At 29.2% G+C, this 27,409-nt stretch overlaps 3 protein-coding genes across 6 annotated transcripts; 2 read left to right on the forward strand and 1 right to left on the reverse strand.

The window, feature by feature from the left end:
• Nucleotides 1-438: 438 nt before the first annotated feature.
• Nucleotides 439-12,767, forward strand: LOC123305517 (pyruvate kinase-like). 4 transcript variants are annotated; one of them, XM_044887260.1, is made up of 7 exons: nucleotides 5,193-5,350; nucleotides 5,789-5,906; nucleotides 6,335-6,558; nucleotides 7,689-8,513; nucleotides 9,129-9,351; nucleotides 9,469-9,625; nucleotides 12,337-12,767. In XM_044887260.1, the coding sequence occupies exons 1-7, from the start codon at nucleotides 5,303-5,305 to the stop codon at nucleotides 12,350-12,352; spliced, it is 1,611 nt and encodes a 536-aa protein (XP_044743195.1). In that variant the 5' UTR covers nucleotides 5,193-5,302; the 3' UTR covers nucleotides 12,353-12,767. The 4 variants fall into 4 exon arrangements, with proteins under 4 accessions (XP_044743196.1, XP_044743197.1, XP_044743194.1 ...); XM_044887261.1 differs by lacking the exons at nucleotides 5,193-5,350; nucleotides 12,337-12,767 and adding an exon at nucleotides 439-600 and having other exon boundaries at nucleotides 9,469-9,692; XM_044887262.1 differs by lacking the exons at nucleotides 5,193-5,350; nucleotides 12,337-12,767 and adding an exon at nucleotides 4,592-4,729 and having other exon boundaries at nucleotides 9,469-9,692.
• Nucleotides 12,768-13,896: 1,129 nt separating this feature from the next.
• LOC123305521 (pyruvate kinase-like) lies at nucleotides 13,897-19,030 on the forward strand. The gene is made up of 9 exons (XM_044887266.1): nucleotides 13,897-14,002; nucleotides 14,063-14,198; nucleotides 15,315-15,541; nucleotides 15,913-16,093; nucleotides 16,474-16,683; nucleotides 16,770-16,951; nucleotides 17,801-18,046; nucleotides 18,111-18,333; nucleotides 18,808-19,030. Exons 1-9 carry the CDS (start codon nucleotides 13,979-13,981, stop codon nucleotides 18,999-19,001), a joined length of 1,623 nt encoding a protein of 540 aa, XP_044743201.1. The 5' UTR covers nucleotides 13,897-13,978; the 3' UTR covers nucleotides 19,002-19,030.
• A 5,081-nt stretch (nucleotides 19,031-24,111) lies between these two features.
• Nucleotides 24,112-24,998, reverse strand: LOC123305538 (guanosine-3',5'-bis(diphosphate) 3'-pyrophosphohydrolase MESH1-like). The gene is made up of 2 exons (XM_044887289.1): nucleotides 24,808-24,998; nucleotides 24,112-24,741 (listed from the first exon to the last, which is right to left on the reverse strand). Exons 1-2 carry the CDS (start codon nucleotides 24,923-24,925, stop codon nucleotides 24,314-24,316), a joined length of 546 nt encoding a protein of 181 aa, XP_044743224.1. The 5' UTR covers nucleotides 24,926-24,998; the 3' UTR covers nucleotides 24,112-24,313.
• Between the last annotated feature and the right edge of the window lie 2,411 nt (nucleotides 24,999-27,409).

Raw genomic sequence — 27,409 nt, forward strand, 5'->3', positions numbered from 1 at the left:
GAGAGTAAACTAATCATTCACCGTTACCTTTCGAATATAAATTCCAGTTTTTTATAAAATCATCGGACTTTATCATCGTTTTTTATATTATAAACGAAAAAAAAACGCGATAAAATTTGCTGTATGGGGAATTGCTCACAATATGATCGATATATATCATTCATGATTTCGATAAAACGTGCAGCAAAAATTTATGATCATAGTACAAATAACCATTTAAAAAAATTTACATTCATAAGCCATGAACTATTCAGCCAATAAAAATTAATTTAATGATCATATAAAAAATTAATTTAATAAAATCATATACACAAAACATTATTGAAAGCTCTATTAATGATAAGTGATGGGGGATTTCTTCTGATAAAATTTATCAATTTTGAATTTCTGTTAGGTATCACCTTGCAGAGTAATCTTTGTCGACAGCACATTATAAATATTTGTGATTAGTCAATATTTATGTGTTTAATCGTGTGTGTATATCATATTTAAAGGCTTACAATAGTTTAGAATTTTTTTTTTTAATTGTATTATTTTCGTGAAAAAATATTATTATAGTAATTAAATATGAAGGCTGTACATAGAAATACAGTTCAAACGGTTAGTAATTTTCATTTTATATGTAGAAATAGCATATTACTTTTACTGGAATTATTTAATCTAACAATAATATTTATCCTTTATTTGACCTCTATGTCATGTCTGTTATATGAAATTGTATTATTATATTTATAAATCATTTCTTAAATTATTTAGACTTAAATCATCATATTGATGTTAAGTTGTTCTAAAATCATTATGCCACGGAATAATTATTTGCAAAAATTGTTTATTTTAGACAGAATTTGATGAAATTTTGGTTTGTCTGTATTTATTATTTTCAAATGTTATTTGGTTGTAAAAATATCAGGTGATAGAAAATTTTGAGATTACAATTCAATTATGAAAATTTTTTGATAAAAACTGTGAAATTGTAAATTTTAAACGAACCGCCTCGAGCCATCTACATAATGGATGTTTTACATGTGATAGTTTGACCACTGATTGCCCTCCAGCACCGGTCTAATCCGAATCACATTGTATTTGTATTTTTAACTTTATAATTTGTCTATTTGTTTTAAGTAAACGACTAGATCTCTCGTATGCTGTAAAGATATGAAACGGCACGCGGCAATAATAACCGGTTGCGTCAATATTTCACGGTCGTGACTCATAACGTTAACTTTGGTACGACACGACATTACGTTATGAAATAACTAACCTACAATTTTAATTTCGTCATTGATTCGACAAACGCAAAGTGAAATTATCTTTATTTTATACGGCCACGTCTTCACGTGGTGTAAACTGGTATCGTTGAGTTAATTCTTTTACGTAGTAAGTTATTAGTCTTACAGCCACCCGTGTCAGGGCACTCAGGGCTATATAGAGGCATCGAGTCATATTTAACATTAACACGCTGCAAAACATCTGGGTAACGTGTAAGTCTGTAAGGCGCATTATAATTTTTAATTCCCTAAATATCAAATTTTTTTTTTATTGGAAGTTTTACTATTCTTCGTAGTCATAACGACATTTTTTCACTTCACACCACAAAGCGTATCCTGTCTAATTATATTTTAGAAAAAAAAATCAAATTTTTAGTCCTCAATATACCATTTTTGTCAATATATTGTCTACCACAAACAAGATGAGCCAGACAGCAAGTGCGAAGGGGGTAAATAAAAATTTTATTTTCAAATTTTGAAAAATAAAAATATTTTATTTGACGTTTAAAATGAAACTATCAAAAGTCGAATAAAAATTTTCCATTTCATTAGTTTATCAAATATCGTAAAGCTAATAATTTAAAAAAAAAAGTAAAATATAATCTGATAAATAACAAATTGATAAGAAATTTCCTATTTAGCAATGTAATCAAAATAATGAGTAATATATAACAAAAATATCTGATGATGGAAGTCGGAAGATTTTCAAAAATTCTATTTATGCTTCAAATGCGTATTATTATTTACCATAGGGGAGATTACGATTTCCGTTGCTCCGCAATTTAACCTCGATACACAATTTCACAGCAAATTTGTATAACTTCTCGCAATATACTTTCAAGATGATTTTTTGAATTAATTTTTGTTTTTTGAATTCGTTTAGGTTGAATTATTTTTGTCCTTGTGGTTGAGTTTTGTGCCGTCTAAATAGAGTATTTCTTAAAGCAACTGGCAATCCAAACTATTATCCCAGAATCACGAAATACTACCTTGTCTTGATAACTGGCTATATCTCTGAAAGGTTTTTCTTTTTATTATATGCCAGACTCTATATTTTCAGTATAATACATATAAGAGTTAAAAATAGAATAAAAAACTTTTGAGATACACTCTTTTATCAAAACTCGGCAGAATAGTAGCCGAATGGCCGAATCTCTCTTTCATGGACATACCGAGAGAGAGGATAGTTAGGGCAGCTGCGCCACTGGGTCTAAACTTATCATTGATTTAGTTAAACAAGTATGTGTTTATGTCAAAATACTGTTGAATTTATGCAAATTCATAGCTAAATTTCTCATTTGTCCCTCTCTCCTTAAGCCAAAAGTTGCCAAAAATATGCTCTTGCTGACGTTCATGCGTAATTTAACGTATGCGTAATTTTACGTATTGCGTTAATTTACGTCATGTTTGTATGAAGTCAGTGTTACCAATGTGCGAGTAGAAAGTTTTTCCCAAATACTACGAAAACTTAAGTTTAATAATACTGTGCACTAAAATGTGGAAAGAGAAAAACACATTGTTGCATGCAATCAATTTTTGATATATCGGTTGCTGGTATGTTTTATAAAAGAAACAAATCGTTTAAAAATTAATATTTACTATTGACCTTCATCTACTATAGTGATAATAATGTATCATTCAAATTACAATTTAAATCTATATTTTACTCAAAGATATGCTAAAAGTTTTACTTTAGAATTTCGCTCTATTGGAGTTTGAAAAGCACGTGAAAAAGCAAATTTTAATTGAATTTATTTACCAGCATTTGTGCATTTAGCAAACTAATCGATCCTGTTTTATTTAGTATACTCTGCCTTCTGCATTTTTTTATGGTCGCCTGGTCTTGTATACCTTCCTTCATCTCGATCGTGATCATAAATTCATAAGAGATTTAATAATTAACTACATGCCGTTTGGTTTATTCGAATTTTTTTGGGATAGTTGGGAGTAAGGGTCAAAAGAATCGATACTAAATCATATTTGAGTATTTTTTATAATATAATAAAACAGAAATTTTACTTTCGTATCGTACAGAGCAGATTTGCTACCAGAGAAAGAGAATATAAAAATCAATAATGTATATTATTTTTCAATCAATAGAGAATATTCATGAAATATAAATTTGGTTCAAATTTTTTTTTTCCGTAACTTTATTGGCTTTTTAATTACTTAAAATTAATTAATAAAAGTACAAATTCAGCGAGAGAAATTTAAATTTCTAAAACGGAAATTCAAATTTTGAAACGGATGTGACGTCATACTATATGGCTTGTCAGATTTGTTGACATACTGTATGGTATTAATTACTTATTTTGTATGGTATTACATTGAGTTATATTATTCTACAGCTTTTTATTAGAAAACTTAATAACGCGTGTAAATTACGTTATTACGATGTAAACAATGAATTAAAAAAATACTCCCTATGAAAACTATCGCAATTATAAAAGACTCGAGGAACAAATATAGCAAAGCACATTAAGAAGTAGGTATCTTTAGTCTTTTTATTCAATGAAAAAATCAGCTGAGTTTTTAAAGTATGGTTTACATCTTTTACTCGTGGCGTTGACATATTAGCGTTAAATTTGAATAGGGTGAAATTTTTTTTCTTCGCATAACACCACGAATTACGTATTCAAATATGAAGCCACTTTATGATCGTATCTTCAATAATAACGTTTAATTAATATTCAAATATTTGAGACTATTAGTCGTTTATCCTCTTAATATTTCAGTTAGTTGCTAACCAGGCAGCACGTGGATATATGTCAAACTTAATCTCAAGGATCAATCCAATTCGTCGACTTAATAACTAAATGGCTATCTATAGCCTGTAGTTGATGTGTACTTAATATAAACTTTTATATATAAATTATTATAAATGTTATCAATTATTAAAAATTTGAAAATCAGTTTTTTAAGTTTTTAACTGTCAAAATATGACTGACGGTGAAGTTTTTTATATGCAAGCACACATTAGTTAAGTTCTTTCTGCATCGTTGACTTACCGACAAATCAACGATGCAGAAAAAACGACTCTACTATTTTATTTCGCTATGTCTAGAGTTTATTTAAGATATTTTATCTACTCGATATTGTGAAGTATTTATAACTAATGTTTATGTTTTTCTAGTTCTACCTTGATAACCTTCTTCATATTGAGAATGAACCTTTATAATTACATCAAATTTACATTTTTAAAATTTCTTTCATTTACGCAATATACCAACATAAAATTTATTTTTTTGACAAATCTTTAAATAAAATACAAATTATTTCAACAGTTTACCCTATTTTACGTATAATATTAAAATTTTTAATCATTCATTTTGCACTGCTCTCCACTAGTAGGTGTTATTACCGTGTTTATAAAATAGTTTATGACCTTCTCTGTCCTTTGTTGCCCTTAATAAAGTTATAATAACTTTACACAAAATTTGTTAAACCGTAAACTTAAAAAGGTAAGTTGTATACAAATTAAAGTTTAATTTTTTATAACATTTAGTAATATTCCTATTTTAACTACAGGAAATTTTAAATTTCAAGGTAATATAAACTAATATGCGTAATTCGTAACTTTTTACTTGTTAACCGGCAAATGCAAAAAAAAAATTCAAAAGTTTTGAATAAAAAAACTTTTAAATTAATTAACAGGCGTCGTGACGCTGTTAGTTTATGCGTCGACGTCGAAACCTATTTTTATATTATACTCACATGGACTAATTTTATGGTCTCTTAATTTTCATTAAAAAAACTTATATAAAAAATTGTGCCTTAGCAAATAATAAAAATTACACCGTTAGTGCTTGAATTGAATGCAATTTTTCTCGAAATAAAATTACCTTCTTTGCATTAGAAAGAGAACCGTGCATTTATTTTATAATTGAATGCGTCTGTGCCAAATTGTAAGATATACACATTATTTTCAACAGAAAGTCACCGTGAAACGTACTATTCGATCATATTGTTACCGAAAGTCAGATTGTTTTCATTCTCTTTTAGTTTATAACAATTTTTTAAAAAATTTTTTAAGAATGGTGTATTATACGGTAGATGATAAACTCCCCGCGACCGGTGGTAAGGTATTGTCTTTTTTTTATTTAAATTTATTATTATGTAAAAATTGTAAATTTTTTAAATATATTATTTTATTGGCCTCAGTTCAATAATCAACCTTGAATGTATTTAAAAAAAAATCAAATGATATAATTTTACAAAGAAATCATTAATTTGAAAATAATTACAGATAAACCAATTAAAGTATTAAGTATACCGATCTTTCAGAAATTTTATATTTTAGGATTAACATTTTTTTTTTTTTTTATTTAGAAGGAAAACCCTATATCCATCCTATTGATATTATCGAGCTTCTGAAATTATTTTTTATTTTTAATTTATAAAAAGCGAATTGGGTTTTAAGTTTTTAACAGCTGATACTTTGTTATACAAAACATGATTTTAAAATATTTTACCATATACGTTAGATTAGAAAGTAACATTAATTGTATAATTTTTATTAGATGTCATCGACAGCCGTATTCCACCAGGATGCAAATTCATACTTAGATCATTTATGCAGTTTGGATTTCGATTCCCCAACCTCATACGTACGATTATCTGGTATAATATGTACAATTGGTAAGTAAACATTATAGGTTATTACCACTTTTAACTCCCGAATGCTTGGGGGCTAAAAGCACGGTTTGTAGAGGGATTAAGATTATCTTACTATCTTTGGAATTGTACCCCCAAACCAGATTGACCTATTTCAATATTCTTTTTATTTATAAATACTGATTTAAATGTTAGGGGTACGATATATATTTTATGAGAATCTAATTTGTTTGAAGATCACCTCTTTACCTAGTTATGTATGAACTAATTACAATGTGGAAGTATTGTTAATTTTGTATTACTTTCCGTGATTCTATAATAAAAATATAATAAATAATTAACACTCGATGTAAAAAATGGTTTCATTCCTGCTTTACAACGAGGGTTTTTTAAATTTTATTATTTTCACTTGTAAATCGTTTTAATAAAAATCATTTTATTATATTTTTTAGGACCAGTTTCAAAAGATGTAAACACTCTGGTAGAAATGATGGAAGCCGGTATGAATATCGCTCGTTTAAATTTCTCACATGGAAGTCATGAATATCATGCTGAAACTATCGCCAATTTACGTCAAGCTGCCTTAGTATACAGTAAAAAAATTGGTACAACTTTCCCATTAGCTATTGCTTTAGATACTAAAGGACCTGAAATTCGTACTGGATTATTAGAAGGAGTAAGAATGATTTTGTAACATTGTATGTCTCTTAGATGAAAATTTGACTCCCCGGTGCTATGTTCTTACGGTAATATGTAGGTACTCACACTTTTCGGTTATAAAATGGTTAATGAATCAGTACACACGTTCTCCAAATCTCACCCGTAAATCAGGAAGGGTAATAGAGATATAGAAAAATTTATAAGTTATAAAAACGTTTCTCATTAGAATACTATCACGTTTTGTTCGAAACATTTTCCCGAAAACGAATAAATTCGGCCCAAACCGAAAGAAAAAATAACATTACCTATTTTTTATGTAAATTATGGTAAAATTCAATTTCAAAGGATGATCTGTACTGAATTAAATTCTCGAAGTAATGTTTCGAACTATCGTTTGTTAGAATTTTCATGTGGAATAGTTTTGCACTCTGTCTCTTACTGCCGAAGAAGTTGCGTGTCTGTTTATTTTGTAATAATTTTAAAATTTAATCTACTTTTGGAGACCTCGAAAAAAGTAATAATACAGTAACCTTATCGCCTGAAAATACGGGGTAGTTTGCGTCAAATCCGGTAGTTTTGATTTATGCAGACTTGTTTATGATGTTAATCTAATGAAGCGCCGAACGCAACCTTGTCAAAAATTGGTAAAACCGCGAAAATTTCGGCTTTTTTTTAGATTTCAATGTAATAATGTAAGAGACTTGCAATTTGAATTTACTGTAGGGCCCCAAACAAAATACACTGAGCTATAAGGAGCGTAAATACAATTGTTTTCCATTTTCTAATAAAAGCATTCATCATTATTAAATTTTGAGTGTTTGTTTGTTTCTGATGAATACATTTCCGCTAGTTTTAGTTCAAACAAATATATTACTTTCTGTGTTTTTTATATGTGAAATCTTTTTTCTATGATAACGATACAATTTCAGTTGAGTAATTATTAAATCATAATTTTACTCATCACATTTTTACTTTTTTAAGTTAGAAAAAAGCGGCATTTTTTCTGTCTAATCAAATTCAATATATATTAATAATAATAATAATTATATAAACAGAATAAGTAACCGTCTAAAGCGTCTCGGACTAATTATAAATTAACTCTTATAAATTAGATTTTCCATTAATTATTTATTCCGTATAATTTAGGGCGGTTCAGCTGAAATTGAATTAAAAAAAGGTGCTACAATCAAATTGACCATTGACAAAGCATACGAAAACCGTGGCAATGCCGATGCGATTTATGTTGACTACGAGAACATCTTGAAAGTTGTACAAGTTGGCACACGTGTATTCGTCGATGATGGATTAATGTCATTAATAGTAAGATCTATTGGACCAACAGCATTGACTTGTGAAGTTGAAAATGGTGGTACGTTAGGCAGTCGTAAAGGTGTTAACTTACCTGGAACACCTGTAGATTTACCAGCTGTGTCTGAAAAAGATAAATCAGATTTACTATTTGGTGTTGAACAAGATGTTGACATGATCTTTGCATCATTCATTCGTACTGCTGAAGCCGTGCATGAAATCCGTAATATATTAGGTGAAAAAGGCAAGAAAATTTTAATCATATCAAAAATTGAAAATCATCAAGGTATGCAGAATATTGATGAAATTATTAAAGCTACTGATGGTATAATGGTGGCACGTGGTGATTTGGGTATTGAAATTCCACCAGAAAAAGTATTTATTGCACAAAAAACATTAATCGCACGTTGTAACAAGGCTGGCAAACCTGTTATCTGTGCCACACAAATGTTAGAATCAATGATTAAAAAACCACGATCAACTCGTGCTGAAGGTTCCGATGTAGCTAATGCTGTATTAGATGGTGCTGATTGTGTTATGTTATCTGGTGAAACAGCTAAAGGTGACTATCCAGTTGTATGTGTACGTACAATGGCTAATATTTGTAAAGAAGCTGAGGCTGTTATCTGGCATCAACAATTATTCCGTGATTTAACTTCTATAGTAAGTAATCCACATTTTCTTTTATTTACCTTTTCAAAACATTACTTCATTCCTAAGGGTATACTAGCTGAGCGTCGATGTAATCGGACGTTTGGGCTTCTGTTAAAATAACGTAGTAAAAAAGAAGTAAAGTAAATAGAGATTTAACAGGCGTTAAAATTAATGTCTGCGTGAATAGTTATTTAACACATTGAATTGTTAAAACATTAAATATTCGTTATGAAACATTCGTTAATAAGTTCGTATGACTGAAGCCTGAATAATATAATGAAGTATTTTTGGAGGTATAAAACTTTAAAATGAAATAAAACATATTATTGGGTTGGGTCCATTTGAAAGATAATTATATAATTAAAATTGAAAGATGATTTCTTACGTATATGGAGTATAATTTTCAATCACATTTTCGATTAGCTGAAAGATCGTATAACGGCAATATTGCAGCGAATGTTTGCTTTAAAATTAATCGCCTTCGTTATATTAACGTAGGTAAAGCACTGAAATCAATTAAATATTCGATCCATTCATACGAAAATTTCTGATTCATTCTGATTCTTAAATAAATCATTGAGGAATAGCCCTTTTTATAATGTTATAATTTATTTTGCAATTTAGGTTCAAGTGCCAACTGATGGAGCACAAACCGTTGGTGTAGCCGCTGTAGAAGCAGCCAACAAATGTCTTGCTAGTGCAATTATCGTTGTAACAACATCTGGACGGTCAGCACATCTTATTGCCAAATACCGTCCAAAATGTCCAATCATTGCTGTAACTCGGTATGGACAAACTGCACGTCAAGCAAATTTGTACAGAGGTGTAATTCCATTACAATATGAAGGTAAAAATTTATTAATCTTACTGAGATTTCTATTCTAGAAAGATTATTTCAGTTTAGATAATGTAGTTGAATAATGAAAAGAATGCAAACTACAGTTTTAATTTTTTATATTTATAGTTCCTCCAGCATCTGATTGGTTGAAAGATGTCGATGCACGCGTTCAAGCTGGTATCGAACTTGGCAAAAAAGGTGGTTTTGTTCGTGGCGGTGATTCAATTGTAATTGTGACTGGATGGAAACAAGGCTCTGGATTTACTAATACAATCCGTGTTGTGTATGTATCATCAGATCATAGAGAACGAGAATTCACTGGCATCATTGGCTAATTTTAAATCCCTTCCTATTATTTTGAGTGTTCTTTCCTAACATTTGTGAGTGTTCTTTCCTATCTTCACCTTTACCTTCCTTTTTTAATTCATATCATTGGTTTGTACATTATTGCGTCATTTCGATTTGTTTAAATTCTACAATCTCTCTCAGTATTTTAGACAGGAAATTTTATTATCCTAATTAATAGTTATTACAATTTTTGGCCTAATGTACACGATTACGGAAATTTGGGCCGAACGGTTTTTATGAAAATGGCGATACTTCCATCCTTTAAATTTGTAAGGATTTTGTGCATTTCATTCATTACGTGATACTGAATCTATTTTTTTTTATTAACTCCTGTGATTTAATACAAGAAACAATTCTCTATTATCTATCTTAAAGAAAAAAATGTTGAAATAATATTTAATTTAACTGTATTGTAGCAATAATGAATAAATTTAATGTTTATAATATCGCAAAAATAGATTAAAGTATACAAGAATTCATAAATTGGCCTTAGCCAAATAATATTAATATTACAACATCACAGTTTCAGCTTTTATAAAAGATTTCAAAACGAAAAATTCTGTGCGATTTTATAAACTTAAATTAGCATTCCTAAATTTTCGATCCTGTTCCTCCAATACTAAAAAGAAAACGTTTATGGTTGTTACTTTTATCGTTTAATGTTTGTCATTATATTCAAACGAAAAAATAAGAAAAAAACGAAATTGGGCCATAGATAGATACCATTAAAATATAAATCCATGAGTCTGTCCTTCCATGAGCACTATAACTCAAAAACGAAAGATATCTTTTCAATCAAAAGGTTACTTTTTAGATCGTTAGAGATAAAATAAATTTATTTAAAATAACTATTTAATCTTAATTTTTCCCCCGTGAACAGAGTTGTTTTAAAGGTATTTATCCATGTTTTAAACTACAATTTAAAATATAAATGCGATTATCATGTTTCATTTTGGGAAAACAATCTATGTAATATGCATTCATAAATTAGAAACTTTTTTTTATTTTTTTGCATAATTTATATAAAATAGGGTGGCCAGTTTACTGGAAAATTTGGAACTAAGGGAAAAATTTTATTGGGAAACTGTGGGAAATGTCACAGACGTTGATACCCAATAAGGTAATTTTTAAAATTTTTTTAATATTACAGGAAATTCTGTATCACAACTATAATTTACAATGCTATTCCAGATAATTATTTAGCCACCCTATTTAAAATATTTTGCATATTAATGCTGAACAATGGTGATTCAGGGTAGTTAATTTATTTTATTTTAACAGAATGAACTTAATAAAAATATTCATTTTAGTATCGTCAATTGATAGAATCAATTCTTGAATCAAAATTGCTTAGTCATACTTTAGCTTTAGAATCTATTATGTTAATTCATAATTTGAGCGAACTAATAACTTTAGAAGAATGAAATTGTATGGCATTTAAGTATTTATTTACATGACCTTTTAATTCAACGTTCGATGCGTTTAACTTACGTTTTAAAAAATATATTGTTCAAAATACGATTCTAATTTCAGTCGAATATCGTGTTTTCTGATTATGGACGCCGGATGCGTGCACAGTAAAGTATTAATAACCAAAATTTTTTTTTTATTTTTTATTGCGCTTGTGTCTGACATCCGATATTCGGTTCTATCTATCCTCTATCCACACCGTTTTAGTTGTGTAATCGTTTTGATTTTGTTATCTGATATTCAGGAAGTTTCCTAGGTACAAAAAATTTAAGAGACATTCTTGAACCAATTTTATGAAACAAGTGTTTCTAAAATATAGAGTGGAAAATTTTTAAGAAAAAATTCTTTTTTTTATATGTGTGATATCACTCTGTATATTTATGTTAAAGGTTCACACATTCTAGAAAGTGTAAGTGATATTAGAAAAGAAAGATTTTTTCTTATAACTTTGCCACTGTCTCTTAGAAACGAATCATTTACGAACATATGTCTTTATGAACTTTATTTCGTAAAATTTTCTGAAGAATAAGCTCTGAAATTTTTTAAAATTAGTAGTACAGTTGAAGATGTTACAGATTAAAAGAAAATGAAATATACCGCTCAATTTTGAAAAACCTGCTGGAATGTGTTTCTAAGGTGTCAAATGTCATTCGTTGTTAATAAACAATAAATTACTCAAAAAATGAATAAATAGGCAACTTGTATTACATAAATGTTATACATATATAATAGTTTTTCGATTATTTGATAAACATTTATATACGTAATACAAGTTGCCTATTTATTAACTTTTACATGTACCGTTTCATTTAGTTAATTGATTGTTTATTAAAAAATAGACACATTTGCGCAACTAACTCATGGTTTACGAATGATGTTTGACACCTAAGAAATACATTCCACCAGGTTTTAGCAAAAATGAGCGGTTTATTTCATTTTCGTTTATTAACCGGTTTTTGTAACATCTTTGACTGTACTTTTAGGCAACACTCTTTATATTGATAGTAATGTAGTAAATACAAATCTAAAAATTCTAAAAACTTACATCATTGGCTCAAATTACGAAACTAACGTAATAGCATTACGTTATTAGAAATATAATGATAAATATTTTTGCGTATTCAACATTTTGACTTAATTTGTTATAACTTATTGTTTTTTATTGTTATGTTACAGAACTTTAGAAAATTAAGTGGATTTGAAGAGATAGTTTGAACGATAAGTTTGAAGAACCAAATTTATATTCATGAAGGAGAAGATACTGATCAAACAAAAATGAATATAAAAATAGCAAAATTAAAAAATCTTGTATATACATATTTTACATATATTTATTTGTCAGTGCCGTATTAAGTAAGGGCTATCCTTTAAAAAGGATTGAAATTTGGCGCCAATAATAATAAACGATTTATTTATATATAATATAAGAACATATTTTAATATTTAAAAATGTTAAGTGTATTATTATTATATATATAAATTGAACAGGAGAGGTTGGGATATTCAGGCTCCAAAGTTCCCCTGAAAATACGGCACTATATTTGTTTGATGTAGACCTCGAATGATTTCATATTAATAAATAAGTTCGTACTAAATGAATATATTTTTCTTTTATTATTCAATAATTAAATAAGCATTTTCTCCAATTTCCTTTTATTTTATTTACATTTTTTAAAAAGGTTATACCGCGAAAAATTTTACAAGATCGTATAGTATTTTAAAAGTCATTCCTGCTGCTGTTTACGCCGATGTCTGAGATCTTCTATTGCGGCATGCACAATGGCTTCAAGAACTCGTACAGCTGGCATTCGCCATCCTCCTCTGCTGAGTGGCGTTTCGCGCTAATATCTTAGATATCTAGTATTTTTAATAGCTAGCAACTCTAATTTGTAGCTACCTTTTCTAGCTTTATAACATCATAAACTAATTTTAGTACAAAATCTAATATATCTAAAATGAGATATACATCCATTGTTTTGAGGTTGTTCTCCTACCCCGACAGGTTGCCTTCTGTGAATCTGTACTCTTATACTTACTCAGATTCACAGCGTTGCGGAAACTAGAAATTAGAATTCATAATATTTTGGCATTGCCTTAGGTCTTTTAAGAGGTAAAATATTAACTAGCAGTCACGCGAATAAATCAGACATTAAAGTTACCATAATAACAATCATTGAAATATTGTGAATTTTTGTTGGAAGTAGAACATTGTAATCAGGTCGTAACAATCTCTATAAATATTAGACTTACAGAATAAATTATCATAAAATTTAATCTCTACAACTATGCTTATAATAAATATTCCCATTTTCCTAATATCAACTAAGAAATTTTACTTTCTTTCCTTCCTCTGAACCCTCTATTCCGCGAACCAATTTCGCTACCTCGCTCGTTAATGAACTCGATCTTTAAAATATCAAAACCACTTGATGTCAATACCTTTTGAAGTAGATACCAATTCTAGGTATATGTACTCCGGGAGAAATTTATTCTTTTTAATGTCTTCTTCAATAAAGATAATTTTTCGAAGAAGTAATCAAATTTGATTAAACGCTTGAAACGTTTTTACCAACATTTTATTTAGAATAACTGTTTATAAAATTTTCTGAGAATGTCAAAAAATAACAAATTCTAAAAAGTGTATATTTTCTATGAGGAAACCTCTAAAATAACAGAAGAAAAAATTAGAAGTAATCTTAGAAGGCTATAAAATTGATTAGTTCAATAGTTAATTTTGGGCGAAAATATTTGTCATCAAAATTTTTATTAGTTATTATTTTTTTGGAAATTTTCTGTTTTTGTTTAATTTAAATTAAAAATGGGTACTCAAATGATGCCATGGGTAAATATCGAAAAATAAATACAAAAATCAGTACAATAAATGATTTGAGTGTATTTGTAGCTTGCAGGATTGGATGAAGATAAAAAACAAAGGTTGCAAAGTGCATTTGCAAAATCTCACATGGATAATATGGCATCTCTTCCACCTTTTGCTGCTACACCGATTACACAATTAACATCAATTATTTGCACAATGGGTTAGTATTTAACATAAAATAGATAATTCAAATTGCATCGCTTATCGGAGCATACAATTAATATTTTTACCGAAATTTTTGGAATTGAAAATAAGAAATTATTATATCTGTTAATTATAATAAAACATAAGAGGAGTACCGCAAGAAGGTTCCTGGCACCTAGACCATGGAGTCCTCGAGACGTCACGCAGAAAGGACACAGCTTCGGGATCTCTCCCAGGAGATTTCTGCAGGTGCAAATACCATGTAAGGACGTTTCGTCTTCCTCCATACAGGCCCCACAAGTGGGATAGTCAGATATCCCCATGTTATGAAATGTGATAGTTCAATCGACAGTGTCCTGTCGAGAATCCCACCGCCCTTATCAACTGTGTAACCAGTAAGTTTTAGGTGACCACAATCAAATGGCCTAGCTGTGACTATACACAGTTTGGCCTGTCGCATGCCCTGTGCAAAGTCACGGTAATCAAGACGGGCTTTCTGTTCCCATATTTTAAGTTATAGTTGAAATCGATGACCTTTATTAAAACAAGTTAAATTGATATATATTTAACGTTGATTCGATACCCATATTTATGAAAATTAGAAAATTTTGCAAATCACTTCTGGTAGAATCTAAAAGCTCATGGGATTAATTTTTATGTACCTAACTGTATTATTCTTCAATTAAGGGCGAATTTTAATATCTAAAATATATAGTCATTCGGGACCAATTAGCCCTTTTCCCCTGAAGGTTACAAAAAGATGCTCTAGATGGCACGATATATTTGTACCCCCTCCTAGTGTTGCCATCTAGCGGATCTTTTTTTAATCTTCAGAGGAAAAAGGCTAATTAAGTAAAATCAACACATCCATATACAGACTATCATCCATAAACATGATATTATTGGATTTAATTAGACGACCGTAAAACTTAAAATCCGTTGAAAATTCACCAAATTTTCGGGCGGAAAACATCACATTTATACCAGATGGAAACGAAGCGAGTTACAATTTTTTTAAATAGATATCGTATACATAAAATTATTTAAAAAAACGCTCTAATTAATTAAATAATTAATGCAGTAATTTGTTATAAATATTTAAATGACTATATCAAATTATTAATTTTTTTAGGTCCCGCTACAGCTGATATTGCAAAATTAATGAAAATGTTTGATGAAGGTATGCGGATTGCTCGATTTAACTTTTCACATGGATCATATGAATCACATGAAAAAATGTTGGCTACTGTACGAGAAGCAGTTAGCGAATATAGTCGTCAAATTGGTCGAATATTTCCACTTGCAATTGCACTTGACACGAAAGGTCCTGAAATTCGTACTGGAAGTACTTCGGATCCTGTATGTAAATATATCTTTTTAATAAGTTGAAATAGTACTTCAAATAAAAACACCAATGTATCGATAATATAAATTTAATTTTATGAGGGATTATTTGTCTTATAAAACCATGTCAATATACCCAATTTTAGGAAAATAGCATTTCACCTTTGAAGTTAACACAAAAAACTATTTCAAAATTTTAACTTTAGGGCTGTTGAGCTACCAATCGAAGCACCTTGGTACTGAGGCAAGTTTAGCTAAATCGACTTATTTTGAGTCGTAGCTTATGTTTGGTAGACCGCGGCGTTGTTCAGACATTTTAAGTACGCTCTGTGCTATTGAGTGTTCTTATATGGTAAATATTTCACAAATTTAAATATTTTCCGTAGTCTGGTAAATTTTTTGTAAACGCTGGAGATAACATAAAAGTAACAACCGATGAAGCGTTTAAAACTCAATGCAGCCCGACTACCTTGTATGTTGATTATAAAAATATTGTAAAAGTTGTAAAGAAAGGAGATTTAGTTTACATTGATGATGGTTTAATTTCTTTAAAAGTGTTGGATATTGGTAAGTGAGCTTTGATTTAGAGGTGCATACCGTGTTCCAAAATCATTGCCCAGCAATCGAAACTAGGTTTTAAAATATGATGCTACCGCGATGGTGGGTAGTTTTTACTGACTCTTCTCGCCAATCGGAGTTCTCAGAGACAAAATATTTCGTATTTTTTGAAGTAGGCATAATGTCCGAAATAAATGGAATAATTTTTTTAAACCTATGGAGACTACCAGGTGAAAAATAGTCATACCCGATCTCTCAAGTTTTGTTAGAGTTGTTTTCAAAGTAAAAGTTGTTGTAGGTTTTCGATTAAATGCCAGCACATTATGTATCATTTTAGTAATTTTTTTCTTAGTAATTGCATACTTAGTCATTTAAAAGTTTATTTTCAGGTGATGATTATTTACAATGTGTTGTAATTAATTCTGGTCTAATTGGATCCACTAAAGGATGTAATCTACCTGGTGTCCCCGTTGATTTACCAACGTTATCACCTAAAGATAAAAATGATATACTTTGGGGTGTTGAGCATGACGTTGATATGATTTTTGCATCATTTATCCGATCAGGCGAAAGTGTCAAAGAAATTAGACAATTATTAGGTATATTTATTATAAATTATGTAATTCAATTTCATATTATTTCAACGCCAAAATATTTGAAAATTGAAAATTTGTTCTTTAATTAGGAGAAAAGGGTAAAGGTATTTTAATAATTCCAAAAATTGAAAATCATCAAGGCGTTTTGGATATTGATAGTATCATTGACGAATCTGATGGAATAATGATTGCCCGAGGTGATTTAGGTATTGAAATACCGCCACCAAAAGTAGCTGTTGTTCAAAAACAAATAATTGGAAAATGTAATAAGGTATATGTTATATAAATTTAACTACCAAAAAGGTTTAAAGGGGAAATCTTATTATTCTAAAGAAAGCTATTCCCACACTCATTTATAGACCATAAAATAATATTAGATCAGTGTGTCTATAATTTTTTCTAAACTTTTTTACTAGGATTTTCACGAAATGAATTTTATGTTAGAAGGACATAAAAATGAAATACGATAGGCATAAGGATTTCAAGCAGTCAAAGGGTTCAAACGTAATTAAATAAGGTATTCCGCCGGACAGCTTTCTCTCTACGACTTTTTGAAACGTCATCTTTAAGCTATTGTTCTGAAAAAACGCAGCAGGGAATTTGTCAGACACTATGATCACTTGATAACGTTAATTCAATTATTAAACAATTCAACAAAAGTGAACTATATATGTATTGAAAAACAAAAATACTGTATTGAAAAACCAAAGTACGGGCATGTTCGGGGTGGTAGGCAAGCTCATCGGTGAAGTATTTTTGTCGGACAAAATATTTTATTGTTTCATAATTATTAATGTTATGAAGTGGAATAATTATTAATGTTATGAAGTATAGTATCCGGCAAATATCCTCCTACATTTTTTCAAAACGGTAATTTAAATATGACGTCATCATGCTCATTTGAAAGGCTGCATTTTCGAAAAAAGTCGTGGAGAGAAAGTTAGACTTCCAAAGGGAAGTTACTCGTGAAGTTTTAAGTATGTATTAATCATTTAACAAAAAGGGTGCTGTTCCGCGGAATAAGGGCGAAACCTTGAAAGTATGAAAGTTGATAGTGAAAGTAATTAAAACGTATTGTAGTTTTAATTTTTCTCCCGAGTTAATTTGAATATATTTTTAGAAAGGTAAACCTGTTATTTGTGCAACACAAATGTTAGACTCTATGATATCGAAACCACGACCAACTAGAGCTGAAATAACAGATTGTGCTAATGCGGTATTAGATGGTGCTGATTGTACAATGCTTAGCGGTGAAACTGCTAATGGAGATTATCCAATAGAATGTGTCGCAATGATGTCGAATATAGATAGAGAAGCTGAAGAAATGCGTTATTCAAAACAATATTTTCAAGAATTATGTGATAAGGTAATTTTTTAACAGTAACATTCATACTTGACGAAATTTTTGCTATCTCATGTCACTTTTGTAGACTTCACCACCAATTGATCCTGCTCATGCTGTAGCAATTGCTGCTGTATTAACTTCATTAAAGGTTGCAGCTTCAGCTATTGTTGTAATTACAACATCGGGTCGTTCAGCAAAATTACTATCACAATATCGTCCACGATGTCCTATATTAGCAATAACACGATTTTCGCAAATTGCAAGGCAGTTACAGCTATGGGGTTGTGTTGAACCTGTTCAATATATTAGTAAGTAAAGTATTTTTTCTTGCTTCCTATTTTATTGAAATGACAAAGGCAGAGGTAAATTGTTAATAGGACATTTTTCAACCATTATTCAGTATTACGTAAGAAAACAGACGGAGATCATTCAAGTATTACTTAAGCAGGCTTAGGGGGCGTGGTGTTTCTTCGTATTCTTCTTATACAGGGCGTTGGGGGTATAAAATAATAGGAAGTTTTCTTACATAATATTAAAACGTCCCCACACACAATTTTCTTAAATTCCTGTATTTTTTTTTTATTAAAAAGTAGTCCAATAACCTTGTTGATTACCATTAAAAATCGCTCGATCAATAGTGTAAAAAAATTTTTTTTATCAAATTCGAATTTTCAACACCTTCTTAAGATTTCGTGAATAATCAATTGCTTCTAAAATTTTGTTCTCTGTATAATTTTTGATCATCTGACTGACTCTCCTTATGAAAATTTTATTATTTTCAGCAACACCATTAGCCGATTGGCAAAAAGATGTCGATGCTAGAATACAATTTGGCATAACAGTTGGCAAAAGAATGAAATTTATTAAACCTGGTGATGCACTTGTAGTTGTAAGTGGATGGAGACAAGGTGCTGGATTTACAAACACGTTACGTGTACTTTATGCATCTGCTCAAGATTGTACACCGAATCCCTAAAATAATTTTTGTTCCATATTGTATTTTGTGCCAACAATTTTTTTTAAATAAAAAGAAGCTTTAAAAAAATATTAATGTATTTTAAATTGTTTTTCTTACAATAAATTTATAAAGTACCACCTGAGGTTAAAAAGCAAAAAGTCATTATAGGAAACAGATAATATGCTTTTATACATGAGAAATCGATCTACACGTTTACATTCTGAAAATGCTTAAAAGCCAAGTCTGTAAATCGTCTTGAAAAAGAAAAGAAAATTAATGTAAACGAAACAATTTTTCATGAAATCTAGTTTTTTTTTAATCCAGTTGGTTCAGAAAAATAGTACCCAATTTTACTGAAACCTTCATTGAAATCGAAACAATTTGATTTGAAAGACAAATTTCTATTCAAGACAATGGGAATTAAAAAATTCATTTTAATAAACTAAAAAATAGAAAATTAATGTTTTTCTTGGTTTCGTCATCAGAACTAAAAGTGTGTGCAATATTTCCAAATTATCGCTCTATTTTTTAATTAATTTTATCGTTGTAACGATTGTGTACATTTTTCCGAAATTTTGAAGTTGTTCAGTTTAATAGGTTTTTTTATTTGTTTAATTTCTTTCACCATATTCGAATATAATACAGCAAACAAGAAGGTACTTTTAAGTTTGTTTTACTTGGAATGTATAAATGTATTCCTGATTCCTGATAGCATCATTAATATAATTACCATAGCATAGAAATTATCACGGAATAAAATTTCAAATTAGTTCAATCAAATATTTTGTATAACAAATACGTTTTTCGGCTATAAAATTATCACCAATCATTAACCAAAGGTATATGATTCACATTATCACAGATTCAGATAAAAAATCAAAAACAAGCACGGTCGTGATTAGAAGATACAAAGACACGACACTTAAACTGCTCTCTCCAGATTTTAGCTCGACATATCGATAGCATATTTTTTATATACTCAACCCCAGTCTTAAAGAAAAATAGTTTAACATAAAATTTTATCAAAATTTAAAGCAACTGTATGTATCTCTGCGAAAAATCATCGAATTTGAAACCTCAATAGCTCGTTTGAAAACTTATACTTTTAAAAGTTTTGGAATTTATTGCTCAAATATTTTTGTTACCCTTGACCGCTTTGAGAGAGTTGAAATGGTGAGAAATATTATCCCTAAATTTTACATAAAATTTAGAAGCGTACCAAAATTTAAGAAATTATTTTATAACAAATTTGTTAAGACCACTGGAAAGCGTGTTTAAGTTTCTTGAAAAATAGGCATAAAAAACTCCCGTACATCAGTCTCCCACTTTCTATTTTAGGCGTTTTTCCACCTGGTCGCCATTTTATAAAAAAGCGTTATCTAAAATCTTATCATGCTCATTAGAAACCCTCCGTGCTAATTCCTCCGTTTTCAAATGATCTATTGCGGTTTCAAATTCGATGAGTTTTCGCAAATTCGATGATTCGGAATAAAGAGGTTGTTTGAAATTCTTTATTATTATATATTAAATATTAACTACATAAATGGCGCTAAATCACTTAAGAGACTTCTTCTAATCACGATCAATGTCTCTTCAGAGAGTCACTTTTAAAAAATAATTTAGTCAATTTGAAATTTTATAAAAGAAATCTATGCTCTTCTACAGACTATTTAATTAAATGCGTCATAAATTTTGATCACATTGAATATAGTAACTTAAATCTTAATTCTAAATGAGATGTAGCGGAATAAATGTAATGAGGCATTCTAAAATTTTTATTTAGCATTTCTATTATTTTGAAAATTACATTTATCCTCACTGCACCTTAGTTTAATAATTGTAAAACCCTGTGGCCACGATATGATTGCATTGAAATTATGATTACAAGTTTCACTATTTAATTCGGATAATCGGATACAACCGATGTGATACTATTTTCAAAAAGGCCTCAATCTGATCGATTTTTAAATTTTGCAAGCTTAATCTCAAAACAGTCGTATCGTGTGTGTCTGGCAAGTATTCTTCCATTATTTTCTTAAATGGAAGGATTATAGTTGTTCAAGTTTGTTGAGGTGCTACAGAAAAAAAATCATCATTATCTTAAACTTTTGAGAAATGGTTCTTAAACATGTTAAGATGTCACATTTAAATTTGTTTAAAGATAATCTGAAAGTTTTTCAGAAAATAAGTTATCGTAAAGTCACATGAGTTCTTATGAGAATTAATAAAATTTATATTTTTTTCTTCTTGTTTCTCCTAAATATCAATTGTAATTTTCAGTAAACAATCCTTTTTATACCATGTATATGAAATATATATAGTATATTAAGTTTAGTCCCAAGTTTGTAACGCTTAAAAATATTGATGCTACGAAAAAAATTTTGGTTTAGGTTTTCTTAGAATCACCTTCTCACGAATTACTCAAAAACGAAAAGAGATATCAAGCTGAAATTTTTATAGTGTGCTTAAGACGTAAAAAGTGAGATCGAGTTCGTAAATGAGCAACATAAGTCAATTGGCTCTTGGGTCCGTAGGACCCATTTTGTAAACCGTTAGAGATAGAACAAATGTTTAAATGTACAAAATTCCTTATAAAAAGGGCGCTAATTAGGTGAAAATTTTGTAGCATTTATGAATATGGGAATATCAGTTATGTGTGTGTAGTTATGCGGCTATTTAAGAGTGGAAATCTTTCTTTATTTAAGTGACGTCATAAAGCAAACGATTGCGTCATCAAAACTGTCTATACATGGTATTTCAACAATTAACTCAGTTAATTGTTTGCTTTCACTTGTTTATATAAAAATTTAAAGCTTAAATTATTTTTTATAGAATAAATTTAAAAAAACTTGTTTTTTTAACTATGTTAAACCTTTAAAAAGTATGACAAATTATTGCTTTCATATAAGAACAAATGTTAATTTACGTTAATTTATTTTATGAAAAACTTGCATAATTTTCAAACAATCTTTTAACAAAAATTTAATTGTGACTTCTTAACGAGTCTGTAGCGCCTAAACAACGTTAAGCATTCATACATTTTAGTGAGATAATGTAAATTTTTGTTCACGATATTGAGATTCCTGTAATATATAATTTATGAGAGACAACTTCACTCTTAAATTATGTCAGTATTTTAAATTATATACTAAGCCCTACTACTTTCAATATATTAGATAATAAGAGATATAAATTATCAATAATTGTACTAAACCTTAATTGCACGTATTTTTGGAAGACTGGAAAAAACGATTAAATTGATCCAAAAAATTATGATTTCAAGTACTTATATCACAGTTATAATAATACTGACGCCATAATTGCCAATGTAAGCGAATGACGCTTTTGCCATGTTATACAAACAGTGTTTATCCAGAACAGATTAGCTCTATTAAAAATAAAATTTTTGATTTAAAAATCTGTTTAAATTCTTATTTCGACCTTTTTATGTCGAAATTTCATTGTCAAAATGAAATAACCGATGCTAATACACGACAGGAATTTTCTATATGTACTAATCTCATTCGAGGTAGTTAATAAGATAAATTTTGTATTCTGTTTACTTTAAAATATATAAATACTTAGATAATGAACAAAATTGATTGTTGGCTTACATTGACAACTACAACACAACAATCGAGGGCATTATCTTTTAAATTTGGATCTGTCGCAGTCAATTACCTTAATTAGCCGTTCAGTTAACATCCTAACGTCTAATACAACATTTAATGAACTAGCTGTCTTAAAAGGTTTAAATATCTGACATTTAAAATTTTTTATTTTCGTAATAACATATTGTTATTTGGTAATCAGAAGATCAAATAACGCAACTTAACGCAAGTACAAAAGTAAGTAATTAAATAGTGTATTACACATCTAGGGAGCAAAAATAAAGAATGTCTCAGATCTCATGTAATATCTGAGACATTCTTACTTTTATTCCTTAGATGTGTAATATACTATTGTTAACGCAAGTTAAACATCCATGGAATTTTGACCCGGAAAGCCTCTCTCAAAGAAATTAGACTTTCTGAAATTTCGTATCCATAATATTGCAACTCTTTCAGTGAAAACCATTTTTTAATAGTAACATAAATTGTCACTACACTCTTCCATTGAACCTTTTATACGGAAACTCAAATTGTGAAACATCAACAAATTTGTGCCTTTCCAACGCCATATTGACAGTGTGTGTTTCAGCGCCAGATATCAGAAAGTGGAACTAAATTTAAATAACTTGATTAGGCAAGTAATTAAACGTTATTGATCCAAGTCATTTGACTAGTTGTTAGATTGAACGACGCTGTTTAGTAAACTGGCTAGGCTGTTATTTGAACGGCTAATTAAACTAGTTGGCTAAAATTTTTGAAAAAAATATTGCTTTTTCTCGTTTTGTTATTTACCAACACTTTAAACAATGTTTCAGCTCAAAACACAAAGTGCTTCGTACGTTAAGTAATGCTTTCAGAATATATAACTAAGTTTAAATACTATTATTTTGTCTTGAAGGAAAACTTAACGGATAACTTAGCTTTATGGAATGTAGAGGTAAGGAACACAATTTTATATGGCTGTTTGAATAAAAAAGTGTCCACAAAATAACATTAAATAAAGTGGCTATAATGGCGCTAGTGTAGCATAGGATATGCATAATATGTGACATGGACAAAAGAAAAGAAGGGACGGAGCGTAATTGTACCAGAGAGTGAGAGAGTATTATACAACTTTAAACTCCTACTACTTTTCCTATGTCTATGATGTGCATGGTACCAAAGTTACACCAATTCCATCTTAATTTAATGCAATTTTAGGGTCATTTTTTTAACACAGACATTGTGTTCTTTATCTCTACATTCCATATGTTCTGATACACTCACATTATCTAACTAACTTTTCTGATCATAGAACTATAATGTATGACAAAACTATGTGTTTTTTGTCATGGGCAATGTTCGTTTGGGACGTTTACACACTTTTAACACTTTCCAGCAATGCTTAATTAATTTTAATGACATAAGTAGTGTAAAATTTTAATTATAAAATAAATAACAAACAAAACATTTTTATTTTCATTGAAAAAACAATTTTACTCTTCATGACCGATAACAAGTGCTATAAACGTCCAGAACGAACACAGGAAATATAACTATTTCATCATATTTATGCTATAAGTCTATAATTCTAGTCAAAAAGTTGTGTATGTTTCTTTAAAATTTTTATTTATTTATTTCACGAATTGACATTTTTTAAACGCAAGTACACAACTTTATGTGGAAAATATATTTATGCTATTGTTATTTTGATTATTGCTATTATTTTGACGAAAATTATTAGGGTATTAAACCATATTTTCTAAATAGCTTATCTAATTCTTTTTCTATACCTTCATTCGTGCCCCGTAATCCATCCACAACCTTTTTACTAAATAAAAAATATTCATATGCTCGTGAACGAGACCATCCCCGAGGTATTGCACGTTCAATATCACGTAAATTATATAATTTATCAGCTAATTTTACCAATTTTGCTTGATGACTGGAATGTCTCGCACGTTCAATTTGTAAACGATTTTGTTCTTCTTTTGGTAATGACTTATCATCGGTTAATTCTTTAACAATATGCGTTACAGTTGGACCAAAATGTTCTTCAAGTTCTTCAAATGTTGTTTTTGTATCTTCAACGGTATCATGTAAAAGTGCTGCTTGGATTACTTCCAAATCGCCGATATCGCCTTCATTTGTTAAAATATATGCAACACCTGTTGAAATGTTTACCGTTAGTTTATGATCGATTTTTTTTATCAAATTTAAATAATTTCAAATACCAATTGGATGATTAATAAAAGGCGTAGATTGAGGATCACTTCTCCGTTGATTTCGGTGTTTTATTGCCGAAAAATTAATACATTTCATCATTTTTTTAACAATTTCTTCATTATTCATTTTGGTACGTCATAAGAATACAATAACATACACTTTAGGTAATTTGAGTATTATATAACCAAAGTTTTTTTAAAAAGAGAAATGAATCACATAGGAAATTTTGACAATTACGAAACTGACTTATTATAATTATTAAAAATTAGTAATCCAACTTAACATTTTGAAATTAGTTAATTATATTTTTTATAGATGGCCAAAATATAGATCCTCATTATTTATTAAACTGGAATGATCTATAATCTATATAGATCCTCAACAAAGAATACTTTCATTTATTTGCAAAGTGAAATTAGTTTTCATGCTAAAATCATTGATACGAGAAATTTTTATAATTAAAAAATGCAAAAAGAATTTTTTAGAAAAAAAATCGCGGTATTATAAATAATCTTTAAAAAATCTATTAAATATCGAATATGAAAACCACACGACCTCTATATACAGATTTAAAAACATCCGAAATTCCAAAAAACTAAAAAATTCAATTGGACCAGATATAGGAATATTATACAAGATATCTCAAAAACGTGGATACGACTTAAAAGGATATTATTAAGTTATCACAAAACAACAATGTATATGTCGCTGCCAATTTTAGCTTAATTACTCGTTCTGCAATTAACATCCTAGCCTTTTTACTAAACGGCGCCGTTCAAATAGTGGTCAGAACGATATTCACTCATTTCATTTTCATTTTGTCATTTAAATTTAGTTCCACTTTCTAGCTGTTTTGTAAACTGCTATTTGCAAAAAACCAATCCAACTAGCTCGAGCTCAACACCTTAACTATTAACGAAAATCAACTCATTGCGTCATGCTTAGTTGGTCTGGGTGGAGTTAGCACGAGTTAAAGTAGATTTTGACCCCTTTTGTTAGTAAATATTACAATTTTACTAGTCAGTTTGCAATCTTACGAAATTAAATTTTACGGTGACATATATAAACTAAGTTTACGTTGCGGTCTGTATATGGAGGTAACAATACAATTTAAAAATTAGAATGTAATATGAAATAAACACAACAAAACATTTTACCACATTACACAAGATAATTAATCGATTGTTAATAATAATGAAAACCAAGATAAAACATCAAAATTGTTTATTTTACACTAAGTTCCCATTTTAGTCATTTTTACGTATATTATTTGTGGTAGCTTAAAATCACCTAATAGTATAGTCCAAATGTATTTTATTTATCACTTCTAATCACTTGTAGATAAATTATACTTTTGAATTGAATTTACCAGTGGTTTTATAGGTCACTTCCTCTGATTTCTACAATTTTTATTTCTTTTATAAATAAATAATATTGAACAGAAAATTTTTATACAAAAATTGCTTATTTTCTACAAAAAAAATTCCTTTATACGGTTTTACCTGCATAAATAGGCTCCTACCTGCGTACCTGCATTTAGGTTTACCACAAAATACCAACTCTTTCCGAAAAAAATATTTCTCAAAATTTTTAGGTTTTCAATATAAAAACAAATGACGGAGTTAATTGTTGAAATACCCTGTGTTGAATGTCAGTGCTTCTTGCATTATTTTTAATAAATTAGAAAAGTTTAAAAAACCAATACAATTATGACATCTTTCAGCAGCCATCTAAGTTTTTGGAGTTTTTCGAAACTATTTTCGAGAATTTTTTTTCGTTTTTCGAGAATCTTTCACAAAGACCACTAGTTGAAGCTACTTGCAAATTTTCAATTCTCTATCTTTTATAGTTTTAGAGAAAATGGACACCAGAGTTTTGTCCTCTTTTGCGCCCTCACGGGTAAGTGATGATGTTTACGAAAAAATGTTTCGAACCAAAATTGTTTATTTTTTATATAGAAAATTTAAATTTTTTATCTATTTTTGACGGTTTACAAAATGGGTCCTACCCAAAATCAAATTGACCTATGTTTCTCACTTACGAACTCAAACTACTTTTTATGTCCTTTTTATACCATGTATATATGAAATAAAATAGTATATTAAGTTTAGTCCCAAGTTTGTAACGCTTAAAAATATTGATGCTACGAAAAAAATTTTGGTATAGGTGTTCATAGAATCATCTAATTAGTCCATTTCCGGTTGTCCGTCCGTCCGCCTGTGCACGATAACTCAAAAACGAAAAAAGATATCAAGCTGAAATTTTTACGGCGTACTTAGGACGTAAAAAGTGAGGTCGAGTTCGTAAATGAGCAATATTGGTCAATTGGGTCTTGACCTATTCTTGTAAACCGTTAGAGATAGAACAAAAGTTTAAATGTAAAAAATGTTCCTTATCAAAATATAAACGACTCTTGTTTGAAACATTTTTTTGTAAACATCATTGTTTACCCGTGAGGGCGCAAATTAGGCGTAAATTGTGTAGTATGTATTAATATAAATTGTATATGTATGTGCAATGTGATAGAATAATCAACACTATTTATGCATGGTATTTCAACAATTAACTCAGTCAACTGTTTGTTTTCACTTGTTATATCCAAGTTTTTTA

Source organism: Chrysoperla carnea, chromosome 1 (assembly GCF_905475395.1).
Source record: "Chrysoperla carnea chromosome 1, inChrCarn1.1, whole genome shotgun sequence".
Classification (NCBI taxonomy): Eukaryota; Metazoa; Arthropoda; class Insecta; order Neuroptera; family Chrysopidae; genus Chrysoperla; species Chrysoperla carnea.